This window comes from Platalea leucorodia, assembly GCF_965183815.1.
Source record: "Platalea leucorodia genome assembly, chromosome: 6".
Lineage (NCBI taxonomy): Eukaryota > Metazoa > Chordata > Aves > Pelecaniformes > Threskiornithidae > Platalea > Platalea leucorodia.
The window spans coordinates 36,849,596-36,867,533 of record NC_138828.1 but is presented as its reverse complement, the minus strand read 5'-3'; the positions used below and the strand labels follow the sequence as shown (position 1 = coordinate 36,867,533).

The following is a 17,938-nucleotide window of genomic DNA, read 5'->3' as shown; positions in this document are numbered from 1 at the left end:
GCCAATTACAAGATAATGTTTTCCTAATCCATATCGCAGAGTGGGAGAGCTGTGACGAATTTCAAGCATTGCTTGTATGAATTTCAACGGTATCTGTAAATACCTTTTTTTAAAAAGTACCACTTAGTAAAAGTAACTGGTTAACTTAGGCATACAGTAGGACATTTCTAAATCAAGAGCCACAGCCTTCCATTTCTGTTAGTCAGTAATGCTTTTGCTAATCAAGGTATTTGAGGAAAGGGCCTTTGTGTTTTAAAGTACCAACTTCCTGAGCCTGAAGGAAAAACGTTATTACACTTGTCTAACCTAATAGTATTCAAAAGCCTGGTTAGGACTGCTAGCTGCACTGCCAAACCAGAATGTGCAAACAGGTCTTTTAATCTGATTAGGTCCCTGAAGTGTTGATACAATACAGGCCAATAACTCTCCTGCAGGAGATCCAGCTGCTTGAGATTGCTCCACAAGTAATGCAGTAGTAATAAAGTGTCTGTCTTTTTTCCTCATAACATGCTGGCCAGAGCTTTTAACTCACCATTGATTTGAAACACTCACAACTGTGCCCAGTATTTTATCTTCATTAAAATGAAAAAAGAGGAACGTGCACCATGGCTTGAAAAGGCAGTTGCCTGTGGTGGGCAGGAACCCCCTCGGAAGTGGGAGAGTGGCAGCGAGACAAAGGCAGTCATATTTTTGTGTCATTTTACTTGTTTCATGATCAAGTTTTCATTCAGACGTATAAATTCTTCCAAAAGCTAAATTAACCTTCATGGCCTATATTTGGAACGCCAATTTCAGTTCTTCACCTTGCGTTGAACTCATCTGCGCCATCGCTGGGGTTCAGCGACACAGAACCACTCAGCCGAGAGACCTGTCGTGCGAGAGGCAGTTGCGTGGTGGAACTCCTTGCTGCAGGTTGTTGTGAATTCCCAAAGCTGAATATATTTCAGAAAGCAATTAAACACACTTGTGGAAGGAAAATTCACCAGTACGATGAGATGCAGATAATGTCTTTGTGTGAGAATTCCTCAGCTGCAGCCAGGGGGATGGGGTGGGAGGCGCGTGGCTGTGGGTACTCGCCCTCTTCCTCCCTACCCCTGGGGGAAGGCAGGATGCTGAACTAAACAGGGCTCCCTCAGGCCCTGGAGAGGGCTGGGTTTGTTGTGGTCCTTGTCCCCCTCTGCTGATAACTGGAGGAGCTGTGATGGGGGGAGTACCAAGCTGTTTCTGATGGAAGAGGACGCTAACCCTCCTCCCGCAGCCTAGAGAAGTTCTTCGTTGAGGGATATTGTTTCCAGAGGAGCCTTCCAGTTTACCTGCAGTCCGAGCTGGCATTTCCCATGGCCTGACAGCTTTCCTCGCCTGTAATGAGAGTTTCACTGGAGGCTTATTACAAATACGCATAGGAGGCAGCACAAAGGTTTTTTTCTTTCTTGCAGGACAGATTCATCTTCCTGTTTTTCTTATAGTGCTGTGGTTAGAGGCTTTAAACCTCTGGCAGGTGGTGTATAGTGTGTTTTTCAAGCCCTGCATCTTTTGGCTCTTAAGGATACTCTCTGCTCTGTGACTTTATGAAGCTGCTTAAAAGCTATTTTTCTAATTTCTGAATTGAAATTCCCTTAAATATGTATTGCGCAATGTCATCGTGATTCAGCTTTGTCAAATACTGTCTGACGTCCACAGGTCATGTTATTCCATGCTCTTTTTAAGATATTCATGTGCAATTTTAATCCTGTGATGCAACAACCTTCCTGAGTTGTCTGTTGTAACTCAGAATTTCAAATGTAAATGTTGCTTTAACATTACTCGTGGTTACTTCTAATCTCAGAGTCTCATAACAAAATCTCTTGGAGAGTTCATGCTCTTTTGTCTGTGCTTTTTATTTCAAATGCATATTTTCTTGGAAAGTGGCTGATGATAAAATTCCAAATATTTGGAATTTTTTAAATAATCACTGCTCTTCTGAAGAACTTGGTGAAGTCTAATATTACCGTTCAAATAGGCAGGTGGGAGCTTTGGAGATCGGTAATTTGTACCTTTTAAAAAGCCGCACTGCCTCGCTTTTGTCTCAGAATTTATTATGCTTCCCAAGTATAATGTGACATACTGAATAGGGCAGGGGGTGGGGACATTGTCTTCAGCTGACATGCTGTTATCAGCGGGACTGTGTTTCTGGACACAAGATTTCGCAGTCATTGGTCGTCCGAAGAAAGCCTTTCCATCTGAGGATTGGACAAGAAGATGCGTCAATTTGCTGCCCGTCTCCAAGGTACTGGTGATGCTGCCTCCACAAGCTGGCTAACGTCACAGCTCCATCACCCAGCGGGGTGTGGGCTTTTTTCTCCTCTTCTCTGTTTTAATTCTGTATTTGCTTCCTACTGCATTTCTTAATCTGTCTTCTGCCAAATGCTAACAGCATGATATTTTGCAACCATTTAGGTGAATACAAGAAGGACGAACTCCTGGAAGCTGCTAGGTGAGTGCTGCTTAGAATATAAAGCGTATTTTGGGGGTGGAAGCAGGAGAGGAAAAGGGATTTTTAAAACAGTAATATTTTGTCATTGCCTTTTCATGAAATGATGCAAACAAACCACTTCATTAGCATAAATCTCTTTGGACTTTGCAGTCTGGTACAAATGGAAAAGCCTGTTTATGTAATTGAAATCCCCCACTATGGTGGTTATAAGGTTAATATTGAGTTTTTGCTTTAAGCTCCTTAAATCCTCTTTATCGTTTTGTGACTGTTCTTTTTAGGGGCAAATTAAATATTGGAATTTTTCTTTTCTTTTGGTTTTTAGTGCTACCTTAGGATATATTTTGAAAATAGGCTTTTTCAGAACAGAGCATAAGGAAGCCTATACAAAAGGTGTAAAGTTCAGTCATATATTCCAAAGATGCTTTTATCCTTCCTTCTGACAGCACAAGACTGTTTTATATAGACTGTTAACCCTTCTAAAAAAATTCAGGATATTGGTATGCAGTTGTTTCTACTGTTATGGGCCATATGCTATGAAAATGTATTTAATTTAGAACATTTAATTCAGCAAATGGCTTTCAGAGGATCTGCAAAATTAGATAAAGGAAATATACGACGAGGTTAGGGAGAGAAATTAATAGGTGTTTTTGCATGATCTGTGAATTTAATATTATTTTCTGTATTTACCCTTGGTTTTGAAATGTTCAGAAGATCCTTTAGCCATCTGATATTCTCCCTGGCAGAGTACAAATTTCAATACACTATACTTTGATATCCAGCTCCTTAGCAAATGTTTTGCAGGGCTCTGTCTTTTTTTCCCCCCTTTCTGTAATCCTCTCCTCTCCATTTACAGGAGTGGTAATGAAGAAAAACTGATGGCTTTATTGACTCCTTTAAATGTGAACTGCCATGCAAGTGATGGGCGTAAGGTAGGTTAATACCTGCTTTATATTTCTGTTATTCAAGAAAGGCCAACCTAGCCGTACTGGGAAGCACAGATGTATAAACCAAAAGAGTATACGGGGGGGAAAACCTGTGATGTCTTTTCACCATGAAATTCAATGCTGTTGTACTTGATGCTGGCAGTTGTGACAGATCAACAGTCAGCGGACGTGGATTTTGTGTGTGTCTTTTCTTTTAAATGTCAGACCCTGGCGTACATGTAAAGTGAAACCTGAAGACCTTTTATAAGAAAAACAAAATGTACTGTTGCAGATGAATAAAATTACTAAGGGAGGAAAGTTGTTATTTGTATTTGAACATTGTCTGGGTGAGGTGGTTGGTATTTGGCTTAGCTCCTAATGCCCTGCCACGTAGACTGGCACTGTATTGGTATGCTTAACACCTTCTGCATTTTCTTAAATTCAGCATTATTGTTTTGACTTTCTCTGGCAGGGATGTTTGAGTTAAATTAAGGATTAGGCTGAAACTGGAGGAGGGAAGAACATACGGAGTGAGAAGTAGATCCTATGATTTTTGGTGTTTTAGACATCAAGATGATGGTCTGTGTAGACTGTTGGATTTACAAACGTTGGTTGTGTGTTTGGTTTTTTTTTTTTTTTAACTGTGTACCAGAATGTTCTTAATCTGCATCTCTTAAAAACATCTCTCATGCGTAACAGTGCATCTCACTCTTGTAGAGAAAAGCATGGGAGTGTTTTCCTTGATAGTTGTCTTTATTTTTGGTGGAGTCTTGTGGAGCATAGTGTAAACCTCTGCCCATTCTGGAGCTGTTGTGGAACAGCCCAGTTCCACTGAAATCAATGGAGATAGGCCAGTTTGCTCTGCCTTTTCATTAAAAGACATGTTGCCGATTATAAAAATCTACCTCCATTGTGAAAACATTCCTATTTTTAATACACATTTTAAAATGTTTTCTCAGTTGTAATGCCTACGATACCTACTATGTGAAAGAAAACCCAGCCAGTTTTTCGCTTGTTTGCGTTCATCACTGATGGAAAGTTGATGAATCTTCCAGGTTTTTAAAACAACTAATTTTATGATCTGAGGACAGGCAAATGAACACGGGCTTTATTTAGTTCAGGTCTGTTGGAACTGATGAAATACTCCCCATATTTTAAGATTACATGTATTGCCCATAGTTCTTCATTTCCCTTTTTTTAAGACTTTACCATTGAAATGAGATTGTATTTAGGTATTAATAGTGCATTGTGTTGTTATAATTAAGCATGGTGGTGTACAGTAGTGCAGTACTGAGTAATTGAGTCCCCATCACTATTGATTTAAGGTCAAAGGCAGAGTTGTGATTTCTGTCAACATGGAGAGGAATAAGCCCTTGCAGATATATTATCTAGAATATTTATCACTCTTAAATAAAAAAAAAAAAAGCTTTTAACATTCATATTAAGCTAGTGGAAAATATTTATGTATTATTGTAGCCTCTGAATTAGTTAGAAAATTTATGTCCGAAGCTCAGAAAGCATATTGCAGTTAAAGCTAATCAATGTGGACACTTCAATTTGTTTCTGTGTTTGGTGGTTGGTAAATGCATTCATTATTAAAACTCCTTTTAAGATAGCTTGCCATTGATATTAATTAGCTTTTTTTAATTATGTCTACCAAATATTTTTTTTCCTCCACCATATATATACAGACTGTTTAAGGTGAAGTAATTCTCTGTAGGAAGTGTGCTGTATAACTGTTAAGTATTTAATTTGTAAGGCAAAGCTCTCAGGTCCTGTGCTAGTGCAAGATAACTCGGAGTTTAATTGTTCTAAGCTGTGCTGCAAATTAAGTGAACTTTTCAGCCTATAGCACAGCATTCTTGTAAATGAAAGTCTCTGCTGGTGTAGCTGCCTCCAGTTGACCGATGCTGATTTACACTAGCTGAGAATTTGTCCATTTTGGAAGTTGGCTTTTGCGTTCCTTGATGCTTTTCATAGTTATTTTTTGCAGATCCCTTGAGTTTTCGAGCCTCAAACTTATCACAGTGTAAGGCCACAGACTTAACGCAGCTGTCGGGGCCAGGAAGTGCAGGCTCTGTGGAGTGGCCCGAGATTCTCAGCATCACACTTATTCTGCAGTACAGACACATCCACACACTCTCGTGTACGTGCTTCTCCAGTTTGTGCATTCCTCGGCTTTGCAGGTTTTTGAGATGCCCAGCACTATTCTGATAAGGGAAATGTTTAGCTTTGTAGGTGAGGAAATTGAGTCCTGGTACTTAATGGGTAATTATTTTTTTCTATATAGCAGGTGGTGGTAGTGGTTTTTTTCATACTTTGGGGTGTGACTTTCCAGAAGTTGTCATCTAACACCTATTGCACTAGAAATGAATAGCAGAATAGTCAGGATATTATTAATCACAGTATTGCTTATTTCATTGCTATATGCAATTTACCTGGGTTTTTTTTGTTCTCCTGGGGATCTCTTGTGTCCCATGCATACTAACATCTGGAGTTCCTGGATTTCCCAAACACCACATCTGCTGTGAGGTTGTGCTTCATAGAAGGGATAAAAGGGGTGGAAAACTGACAGTAGCTCGCTGGTTTGAAACCAGCTCGGGTTGGAAATAACAAAGACTTACTGCATTCTGTGTGCTGCTTGCAGCCTTTTTGAAAAGTGTTGATAGCCAGAGTCTGATTCCTACTGGACAGGAGTCCATGCTGCTAAAACAGTTACAGGTGGTGCTGATAACCATCGTTCCATCTGTTTATTTAGCATCGAGGTCAAAGACTGAATAGGAGTGAAAACTGAACTTGCTTCTTCCCCTCCAAGTCATGGTTTAGAGAGATTATGAGCACTGTAGAAATGTTCACATTGCTGAAGCTCTTCAGCTGCTGCCCAAAGAGGGAATTCATTCTCTGTTGCTACTCTTACAATTATTTTCTGGAGTGAAAAATGAAGGAGTGTGTGCAAAAGAAAGAGCAAGTTTATGCATTAGCTAAAGCATTCAAGAGCAAGTTTATACATTAGCTAAAGCATTCCTGTATACCAAGGATCTGTGTAATTTATGGAGTTTTGTTTTGGTGACCAAGGAAAATCAACAATAATATTTCAGAGAAACGACTATTTCATTGAGCTAGGTAATGGTTGATTTTTGAGTAAGTATTGGCTTATGTGCCTGTAGAATATATATGAGGGCACAAATTATAGTGTACAAGTACTGAGCTATACTGTGCAGAGCTATATGGTATGCAAATGAAAGCATTATGCAAGGGCAAAATTTCACAAGAGCTGTTTTTTTGGAAACTGTCCCATTTGATTGCTTTTTAAAAAGCAATGCCTGAGCTGAAATATAGTAGTCATTTTTTCATGCCAATTAGTCTTGCTTTGATTTTTTTTTTAAACAGCAGACTGAAAAATCACAGAATTGTTAGGATGTGGTGTGTGTAACATAAAATTTGTGTGTTACATCACTTCTGTTTAGATTGCTTCACAAAGTATTTGCTCTGTCAATGCAGAACTTAGACAAAATGTATGGCACTTGCGTATTCCTGATGGGTCTAAAATTTCACTGTGTCCAGCCTCTGAGCTCTGGCAAACTGTTTGGTCTTTATGTAATCCATAGAAGTAACGACTTCTAGAAGACATGCTGTAGTATTGAAGTTAACAGATGGTACTGAACTCTCATACTGTTAAAAAGCCAAGCCACCTATTTACGTGTTTGTCTACATAAAGGTATGTAGGTTCCGGAGACTTGTTTTACAGCCCCTGTTATTTTCCCTCAAATACTTTTTCTTCCTCTGGGGTGTCTTTTACAAGACTCAGTTGTGGGTGAATTGTCAAAAAATGTTTTTGACTATTTTAAAACAACAGGTTCCTATTTGCTACTGGAAGCTAACGCTGTATTATTTTGTTACGGGAGCTGGATTTCTGACTTGTTACAACAGTCACAGCTTACTTAATCCAGTAGTTAGTGGCAAGATACAGGCTTAAAAAAGAATGTATCATGGTTGCAAGTTGAGTTGAAGCCATCTCTTAGCCCTCTCGTTTCCTTTGGAAAGCTGTTGTGGACACTTGAAAGGTGTTTCAGGAAGAAATTGATGTTGCCTCCATTTTTAAAATAAAGAAGTATCTGAGCTAATAAGGAAGCACTGATTTTGGCAATTCAGATGAGAAGCCTCCTCTACAAGGCAGACTTCCCACATCACTTCTTGATGGTTTTCCAAAGTGAACTGCATCCAGCTGACACGGTAGCTATTGGCAATGGGAGGCTGGATTTTTTTTTCTTAAGCTGGATTTTTGCTGGTATATAATATCCTGCTCCTGTACTACATTGTACTGTACTACATGCTCAGATCATGCCAGCACTAAAATACTCAGGTGTCGGTTGAATAAAACCTTCTCTTCGTGCAAGGGAACCCAACTCCTCTGGTCAGGAGTTACTCAAACAGTTCGTTTTGCTCCTTTTCTCAAGGTTCATCTCTTTCGAAGCAAAGCAAATATCTGAAACTTTGAGCTCTTTGGAGCACAGAACAATTATTTTTCTGTAAAATAAAATGCATTCTTCATATTTTGAAAGTATAGTTTCCATTGATCTGTTGCAGCTGCAGTTTATATTTACATTTTGTATGAACCATATGAAAAACGGAGAATACCATGGTGTTACCTGTGAACAGCTTGGTCTCAGGTATTTGTTCAGCATGAGGCAGGAATTACTACCAGAAGGCAGCACAGGATGCAATTCCTCCGCAGCTACATTGGTTTCCTTCCTGCACCTTCACTCCCTGCCCTTGCTCCTTAGAAACTAGAAACGTAGCAATTTCTGCAATAAGTGAACCAGGGAGCTTGCAAACAGTGCACCTCTGTTCTTTCCCAGCGCGGGACCATCCAGCACTGTGGTTGAGGCAGTGATCCCATGGAAGAAAATAATAGACAATTATTTATTAGAAAGCCATTTCTAGCACATACATGGTCCTACTTAATTCTATTTCCCTGTAGTCTTTTGGCTCCTAGTGCCCCTTTCTTTGTTTGTTCCCGGGTTTCAGTCCTTAACAGCTCCCAGTACCAGTCCTTAATACTTCTTATTATGCCTCTCCCACACCTTTGTTGTTATGCCTTTCCAAACTAGATGTAGACAACCCTGGATCCAGAATACCAGTAGCAGGCCTTTCCATTAAACTTTGTGGATCATAGGAAACGTACTTGCCTCTTGGGTTTGAGGCTGTTTCTTCAGCCCATTATTTCCTGCCATACAGACATTCATTTTTCTTGTGCACGGCATTGTCCAGGTTCAGGGATACAGGGTACAGATATAAGGAATCCAACTCTGAGAAGCTCTGCAATGCAGTGCTGAGTACCAGCATCCTTGGCCTGAAGCAGCCCCTGCACGAGGTCTTGCACGTGTGAGTTCTGTAGAGAGGGCAGACTGCCCCTTGGCTCCTGTTACGGGACATCACTGGTATGAAGTAACGTTCTGTTGGATGGGGTTGCAGGTTCCTTCTCTTCCCTCCTCTGCTTCTTTCTATCTGCAACCAGCTTGATCAGCCTGCCAACAAAGGGCTGATAATTAGAAACTGAACTCTTAACAAGATCAAGTGAATTATGTCTCCTCTTACCAGGGAGTCTCCAATTTGCTGCTGGTAAGTGGATTTGCCACCCCCTGTTCCAGAATTCTGGTTGTTCTCAGCCATTTTCATGAAAAATCCTGCAGTTCAAAAGCAAATTGGTATGCTTTCTAATTTCTGAGTCTGTATGGAATGATCAATCCACGTTTTCACAAGCTTTTTCTTTACAGTTATGAAACCAACAGACTTGAGCAGAGGTTGAGATTCTCCTGTAATCATCTTGGCTCTAGGAGCTGGGGGTTGAAGAAAAATGCCGTGCATCGCAAGACTTGTGAACAAATTGTGTGCTAGTGACACTATAAACCTTTATAATGGTGTGCATTTTTCTTGTGCAACAGTAATAAAAATGAAAACTAATACCACATAAACCTATAGGTCTGTTTGTCCTATACATTTATGGCGTACAGATTATATTCAGATGAGTATGGAACATCTTTTGGAAGAAATCATTTCATGTGTAATAAACAGAGTTGTTTAAATGTTGTGAAAATATACACTTTTCTACAAACAAAAGCTGCATATTTGAGCAAAAGACTTGTGAGCAGACACTTGATGCAAGGCATTTTTGTCATACCCAAGGGTATGTTTGAATGTCTGTGTGTACTCTACACATATGTATATTTTTTTGTCACATGTAATATATTATTTAGTGTCACAATATACATCTTCCCCAAGATTTTATGAGCTTTTTCTGCTGGTATACATTGTTTGTTTGTGTTGTTTGTAGATGTATCAAAAGTCTCTAGTCTCAAGGCTTATCCATAACAAAAAGTAACTTGTGCGGAGGAGAGGAGCAAAGGAATCATACACTGAAACCAGATTAACAGTTCACTGTGTATATTAGTGGTTCAGAACAAGTGCTTTCTCCTTGATTAGTCTAATAAAATAAAAATTTTAAAAAATACATAAAAATTGTTTAACTAGAAAATGTCATTTTATTTCAGAAAAAAAAGACAGTTCCACATGGAGTAAATCCAAAACAATTACTCCAGAATAACTGGGTAGACAAGCCCTTGCTGAATCTGCTCACTTGCTGCTTACTAGTATAAAATGTCAGTCTGGTTTTGATGATGTACTATAAAACTGCTTTTGTGGGTGGAAAATGTGCAGGTTTTGGGCTCTTCATTTGTGATCCTGCAAAGATTAGCCAGAGGTTTCATGATGCATGATTACAGCTTTTTTGGAACTGCAGCTATCGAAATAAGCGATAACAATGTACCCTGTTAGCTAATGTTTGCTAAAGTTGGCCCTGGCTGATGGCTTCACACACTGTAGTCTTTGTTGACACCCATCTTGGATGTGTTGCATGACACGCATATGTATCAAAGGTATATCTAGGGGTGTGAGTGTGTGTGTATATATATATAAAATTTTAAAAGTGTATATACTCACATATATATTCATATACACTGTTATATATATCTAGCTGTGTGTGTGTATATGTGTGTATATCTCAAAGATACAGCTAGGTAGTCTGCTTGCCTAGGGGAGGATATGAGCCAGCACTCCCCTATTTCAGCAAGCTAATTTTCTGTGGCTTGAGGGAGGATGGAGAGCACATCTGTTTCTGTTTAAAACAAAAATGTTATTCTGAAAGCTTATTGGTTTAGAAATTTGGGATTTAAGATCCTCCCTTACTATGGTCGACGACCACTGCGTTCTGCAAGTGCTACAATTGTTTGTGCATCTTCCGCAGCCTCACCAGTGACCCACATTGAGTATGGGCACGTATACAGTCATGGGGAACTTGTCATCAGATGCCAGCTGCTCCATGGCAACTGACCTATATATGCTCTTATCCCACCTCAGATATGAAGTCATTCACAGAACCTGAGTAAACTGAGTGAAAAAGGGCAGCTGGGGGTTGGACTACAAGTTGATCTCCAGACCTCACTTCCAACCTCCGTTATTCTGTGATACCTTGGAATATATTTGTATAGTCCATATTCCCAACTTTGATTTGGATGAAGGGCTTCACAACCTTAGAGCTTATCCCTGCATATGTTATAATTAGGAGGACTGATGGAGGGAAGAAGATGGACTGTAGTCCTTCTAAGCAACTCTTCCCTAGTAATATGTGCCTCAGTTATGAAAATAAGTACTGTAGATCAGACACAGATATTTTTGTACTCTTTTCAGTTATAGCTATACTTCTCCATAATTAAGTTAAATATTTTAAATCAAAGTCTGCACTCAAAATTAAGGATCCTTCCTGGATTCAGGTAATGGAGCACTGTGAAAAAGGTGACATTTCCAACATTACAAAGCAAATACCATGATGTTCATGATGTGCCTGGGGCAGAAGTGCCCAATGCAGTACACGCATAAAAAGAACATTTAAAAATGGCCACAACTGTACTTTGCCTTTAAAACACAATTTTGCTTGTTTAAGAAGATAGTTCCCAGGCTTCATGCATGTCACAAATAGTGACAAGTTATGCCCTTTGTTATACTGTGATCCCATCTTATTTCATCAGCCAAGCCTGGTCAAAGTGGATAACACACGAATCTCTCCCCTGACTTTGTACAGTATAGATGACTTGGCTTAATTTCTATCCCTGGTGTCACTTAAGACCCTCTATAGCCCAAGATGATATCTTTTGAATAAAATGTAAAACTGATCTACCTGCTCTGTTTCCATTATGAGATCTTAAATATTTTCCCCAAAAAGTTTCAGTGAGTATCCCTTCACCTGTTTTCATTTTCTTCAGAAATTATTTGAAGTGTAGTATATCACGTGCACAAATAGAAATTGTGCACTTGAAGGACTGGAAAGAAATTGTTTACTCTGTAGTAATTATCTCTGTATTCTCTAAAAATCAGGAAATCTAATTTGTTAGGTCTTAATCAAGGTGTTCTTCAGGAAACCTTCAAATGTGTTAAAGGTGTGGGGTTTTTTTTTTATACCTGAACTCTTTCCCTTTGATGATTAGCTTCATATAGGGGACAGCTTCTTGTATTATGCTATTATCTATCTACTGTCAAGAGAACACAAGTCAAACTGGCAGATTTGGGCAGAGCTGCCATTTAAAATTTTATGCACGTTAACTAAATGCTGTGGTCTGGATTTGGCTCCATCAGCTCACAGAGCATCCAGAAGTTGAGTACTGATGATGTTTCTTCTACTGTGACCTCGAGTGGAGTCCTTTCCTTCACAGAGCTTGCTGAGGTTATAGAATCATAGAATCATTAAGGTTGGAAAAGACCCTTAAGATCATCGAGTCCAACCATTAACCTATCACTGCCAAGTCCACCACTAAACCATGTCCTCGAGCACCATGTCTACCCTTCTTTTAAATACCTCCAGGGATAGAGACTCAACCACTTCCCTGGGCAGCCTGTTCCAATATGTTATGTTCGAGTTGAAATGTGGCAGCTCAATCCATGGACTGTATGGTTTTCATTTCTGTATATGGTTGACTATAGTGAATGCTGTAGATGCCATTTCTGTCCTTGGTGTCACTTTCCTCTCAAAATCGCTGCATGTGAGCATGAGAGGTACTGAGCAGTAAACTGTTTGGCTTTCTTGTTGCTTTTCACCTTTGAATGTGATATTAGAGTACTTTGTGGCCTCCCTCTGTTGTCAGGCGTGTTGTTTAGTTGTACCCTCTGTTTCCCATATCTGCATGCTATCATGCATCCATCTCAGGGCCTAACATCATCTTCCTTAGAAACCAATGGTGAGGATTAAGTTAAAAACCTGTTGAGTGCCCATGTAGACTCTGTCAGTTGGATTACCCTTATGCATGTGCTTGTTGACTGCTTCAGGAAACTCCAAGAGTTTTAAAGGTGAACTTCCCTTAACAGTGTTTGACTCTTCCCAAGCAGATCATGTTTATCCAGGTGTCCACTAATTCTAGCTGTTATTATATTACATTTTTCCTGGTACAGACATCAAGATTAGAGGCCTGTAGTTCCCCAAAACATGATTGGTTTGCAACTTTCAGGTTTTCATGCAGCAAGATAATCTTAAGTGAAGGTCACATACCACTTAGTAATTCACCTGTTTCATTCTCCAGTGCTCTCTTGGGTGAATGCAGTCCCATCCTGACAATTTGTTGATGTTCATTTTGGTTATGGGTATCATTACCTTTTTTTATGCTTAATTTAGTTTCAGACAGATCCTTTGCCAAGCTTCACCATGCTCCCAAAAGTGCACACGCTCACTTGCCTGGGTCCTGGTGTGAGAATTACCTGTTTCTTCTAAGATGTATACCATACAAAGAGTTCCTTTAGTTCTTCCACAATGACTTCTCACCTGCAAGAGCTCCGTTTCTTGCCCTGGCATCACCTTGCCCCACGGGACTGTCTGGTGGATTTTGTGCTCCTGGTGGGTTGGGAGAAGGATTTATGGCTGGTTTCAATTCCTTTCACTAGTCACTGCTTAAACTGTTGTTGCCTCTCTAATTGTATTTTTACCTTTAATCTGCTGGAGTTTATGATCCCTGTGATTTTCTTCAGCTTCTAAATTCAGCTTTCTGAATGATGCCTTCTTAATTCTAGTAATCTCTTTTAGTTTGCTGTTAGTCACGCTGGCTTCTTTCAATTTATCAAGCCCTTCCTAACAGAAGGTATGCATTAGCATAGCTTTTTCAGTATTGTCTTCATGCTGTCTGTAAGGACTTAATTCTCTTAGCTACCGCTTTTAGCTTATTGTTTAAAAACTGCCTGATTTTTTCATAGCTCCCTTTTCTGAAGGTTAACGTAGTCATGCTGGATTATTTTAGCAAGCATTTCCCCTGTAAATGAGTTGAATCTGAGTGTGTTATAGACAGTGCCAAAGAGCAACTTCTACTGCAAGGCTTTGCACCAGGTGTTGCTTGTTGCTTGGTACCAGCTCAGTAGTTGCATTTACTCCTGCGGCCTCCCTAGCCGACTTCTCTGCGAAACGCTCCCTGATAGCATCCAAGCATTTAACCTCTCTCATATGTTTCAGCGTGATACTTGCCCAGTCTATATGGCAGTAATTTCAGTCACCCAAAGCTCTTCTGTTTTCTGCCCTTGCTGTCTCTCTGATTTCTCTCAGCACATCAGTTATCACTTGGTAATGCAACCCCATCATTGGCTTCATAGGTTGTATGGATAATTTAGAGTGATCAGTTTAATTCTAAATGAAAAGAACTACAAATATGTACGTGCAAAGAGAGGTGTATTTACATAACCATTTCTAAAACTGTTGTGTAAGTTGACTGAGCAGGCAGCAGATGAACAATAAAAGGGGAGGAAAATGCCAAAATAGGGCATTGTAATTGATGATGGATGTGTCATTGACGAACAAGAAAATTGAGGTTGTTTGATCCATCTTTCCTAAGTAATATAATACACTTCTACTTATAAAAGAGACTTATTTCTTACAGATGAAATTCTTTAGAATATTCATGTTCTAATAACCATAACTTTTCAATTTTGAAACATACTAAAAGGAAGTATGAGATAAATTCTCTGTCTTTTTTCCTATATTTTGCAAGGCTCTTCTTCAAAGGAACAGCGAAGTCTATTTGACTGGATTATAAAGGCATTAAGTTCTAAAATGTGCAAATTATCACTGTAATGCAAAAAGAGGATTTTGTATATTTAATTTTGTGAATTATTTTAGATCTCGTGTTTTAATTTCATTCCGAAATATAAGGCATAAATATTTATTTCACACTGAGCACCGGAGCTGAAATGCAATCAATTTGCAGGCATTGTTCTTAACAGAGTTCATTCTGACCCCACTTTCAATAAAATGAGTGAAGTGCTGGTTTGAATGTCATGTTAACAGAGGGAACAGTCAAATTAATATATTCTGAGAAGTTTTTCTTCTTTCTTAATAATGTGAAAATCTGATTAACTGAAGCCTGGAAAGTTTCTAGTTGGAAGGGGAAGGAGGAGAAGGAAAGTAAATATATAAAGATGGAGTGGGAGAAGTGGTAAAAATAATAAGAAACATGAAAAGGGAATAAAAGATTGTAAGTTGACTGTAGTAGGAAAACGATTTTGATAGCAAGTGGAAAAAGAAGAGACCGAAACAGCAAAAACCAGCAGAGTTTTGGTTCTCCGGTGTTCCAGTGTGCGTCCTCTTCAGAGTGTTTTAGTGTTGTATGCAGGCCTTCCCCAGACATCTGGCGTAGCTGTTTGGAGAGGAGCCTCTTGTTAACACGTGTTTGTGCTGCCAGAGCAGCACCAAAATATTTCATTAAAAAGAGGGAACAGCAGCCTGAGCAAATAATTAAAGAACAGGATTCTATAGCTTCTGACACTGGCTGACAGGACAGATAAAAATGTATGTATTTGGGCTGGAAGAGGGGAGGAAGTTGTCTCATCCTGCTCTCCTGGAGTGACAAGCATTTGCAGCTTGCAATTTGACAAGATTAACGGGTTGAGACTTGGGCTGCGGACGGTGCTGGCTGGCACTAAGATGCTTTCAAAAACTCTACAGAAACTTGGCTATCAGTGCTACTTTGCTCAGACTGGCAGCAGTTGCATCTGTTCTTCCCCATGCACTAAACTTGAACCACAGCTTCCAGCATGTGGTTAAACAAATAAAAGTTGCAGCTGTTGACATGAGACAATCCTGCATGCCTGTGTGCTCAGTCCACCAGGCCAGATGAGTTTGTTCTCTAGCTGGCAGGTGTACCAGCTGCTCCTTAGGCTACTAGAGGTTTGAGTACTCTCTGGTGACTTTTGTTAATACCATCACAGGGCAGTTTCTTCTTCTTGCCTTTGCCTCTGCAAGAGCCAGTCATGCCTCAGTGCCTCATCTCAGACTTGTGCATTTTTGACTTGCATTTCTGACAGATTCCAGGTGATGAAGCAACAAAAATGGCCATCCTGGACACAATGATACTGTAAGTAATTCCTGTGTAGTGTTCTGCCATGTCTTTCAAGGCAGTGTACAGCTTGTTTCAGTGTTAAATAACATTAGCAGCATTCCCTTAGGAGAACTGAGTGGGTCTTTACTGTCATTTCATCTTTATGTAGCTCAGGAAGCTCCCCTCAAGTGCCAGCATCTATCACCAAAGAAACAGTTTATTACTCTTCTGCTTCTCTGATAATCCATCTCAAGGTCCATCTCACCATGTCCTTGAGTGCTGCCAGAGTTCTGTGCTTCTGAATCTGGGAAAACTACAAATGCTGCTTCATGATAGAAGCTCCAGAATTTCTTTTTCATATTGCAGTTTCATCCCCAGCCAAACCTTTATCATTTGCATGTGGAAATGGAAGAGATTCTGTATAAGGAAGGGTTTTCTGAGAATACCACGGGTTTGTGAGGGATGTTGCTCAGTTTTTCTGACACATCGTCTGTGGAACTGTTTTACCAAATGGGTGGTAGGCTAAGAGACATGCAAATACAGAAAAGTTTCAGGAGCTGGGGGGAAGGGTGTTGCATTTTAATTCTTATTTAGGAAGAGGTCAAGGATCACTAGTGCCCCATTTATGGGACCTGCTGTTTGTGAAATCCTAAGATCAGAGGTCAAGGTGGTGTTCCCATGTGAAGATTTAAGTGTCTTTCCTGGCCCTTCACCATTTCCCTCTTAGTCTCCGCTTCTAGGTCAGTCTCTGAAAGTAATGGCAGCAACTTATTATGGAGTTGTTGGGGAACTAAGCTTCCTAATTAAGATTTGGGGAGCTGAGGTCCCTTTTATCCCTTTGCCATACCTGCTTTTTCTTGTGATCAGATTGATCTTTGCTTTTAAAATTCATTCCAAACATGGTTGCTGCCTTCTGTCTCACAGTATCTTTTTTTTTTTTCTTCTGGCCTTTCTTTTAGCCCTTTTTCTGCCAGATACCGATGCTCTTTCAGGTTTGACTTTTTTTTTTTTTCTCTGAAGTAATCAATTTGAGTTATTTTCTTTTTTATATAGCTACTGTTAAGAGAATAGCTTTCAGAGCTGTCTACATGGATTAAGGATTTGCCTTCCTGTTGTCAAAGATGATAATCTCCATAATTTTGAAAGTCAAGTGTCATTGTCTGGAGAAACCTGCTGGGCAGGGAGACCAGGTTTTTCTTTTGGGATTTAGTAAGGCTTTTACATGGTCATCTTCAAACATTCATCTTAAGCCTGCCTCTGCAGATCAAACTTTCTTTTGTTGCGTGGTCCTGCAGTGCTTGCGTGTTTTCTCTCCTGTCAGGAAACATATCTTTGCCTTTTGCCCTCTTCTGCTTTTGGGCATATCTTGTTTGCCTCCACTTACCTACCTTCTCTGTGGTGGCACTGTTTCTGTGCTAGCAGGAGGAGTTCCTGAGCAGAAAAGTGAAAGCACTCATTTCTTGTTCTTCCTTCTTTTAACCTTTAAGAGACAGAGACACTCTGGTTATTTCTGTGTCTGCCCCTGTGCAAGATGATGCTTGTCATCTTTTCTGTCCTTCCCTACCCAGGCATCTATGTGGTTGAAAAAGCTCTTCTCTCATAAATCTCCCGCCCCTTATTTGTCAACACTTAGCCCAACTTGCAGTACAACAGGGTCACTGCGTTAATGTATAGAACTGATGCCAAACCTTGTCACACAGTCTTGAGGTTCAGAGGTACAGTCAGAAACTCATATTGTCTCTCAAAGGTGAGATCTACTAGAGAAACATTTAGTAGTCAGTTGTTTGGACATTACAGCCCTCTGAGAAGGAATGGATTTGAGTACTCACTGGAGATTAGAAGAGTCCTGGTCTGTCATCCAAGTAAACCTTTTCCAAATAAGGGTTTATTCTGTCAATGTGTTTGCAGTATTTTTATTCTGCTCTTCCTGTGCTTTTTAACTCTCCAACCATTTTGTTAATTCTTTCCATTTCACCTTTGTTACACATTCTTATCTTTTCCTCCAGCTTATGAACATGTGCCTCGTATGGAGGTGTCCAACACTAATTTGAAAATAACATTCCAGCTGTGGTTTCTACACAGTTGAATACAGAGAGGAATGTTCCTTCAATCTGTGATCCACAAAGCAATGCTTTGTAGCT

The 17,938-nt window shown here is 39.8% G+C and overlaps 1 protein-coding gene across 2 annotated transcripts in view; it reads left to right on the top strand.

Moving 5' to 3' along the window:
- Positions 1-17,938, top strand: part of TNKS (tankyrase) — a 145,771-nt gene that overhangs the window by 74,096 nt on the left and 53,737 nt on the right. For both annotated transcript variants that reach the window (XM_082316288.1, XM_082316287.1), the window contains exons 4-5: positions 2,437-2,473; positions 3,327-3,402. In XM_082316288.1, coding sequence (XP_082172414.1) covers positions 2,437-2,473; positions 3,327-3,402 — 113 coding nt within the window. The remainder of the gene's footprint in view (positions 1-2,436; positions 2,474-3,326; positions 3,403-17,938) is intronic.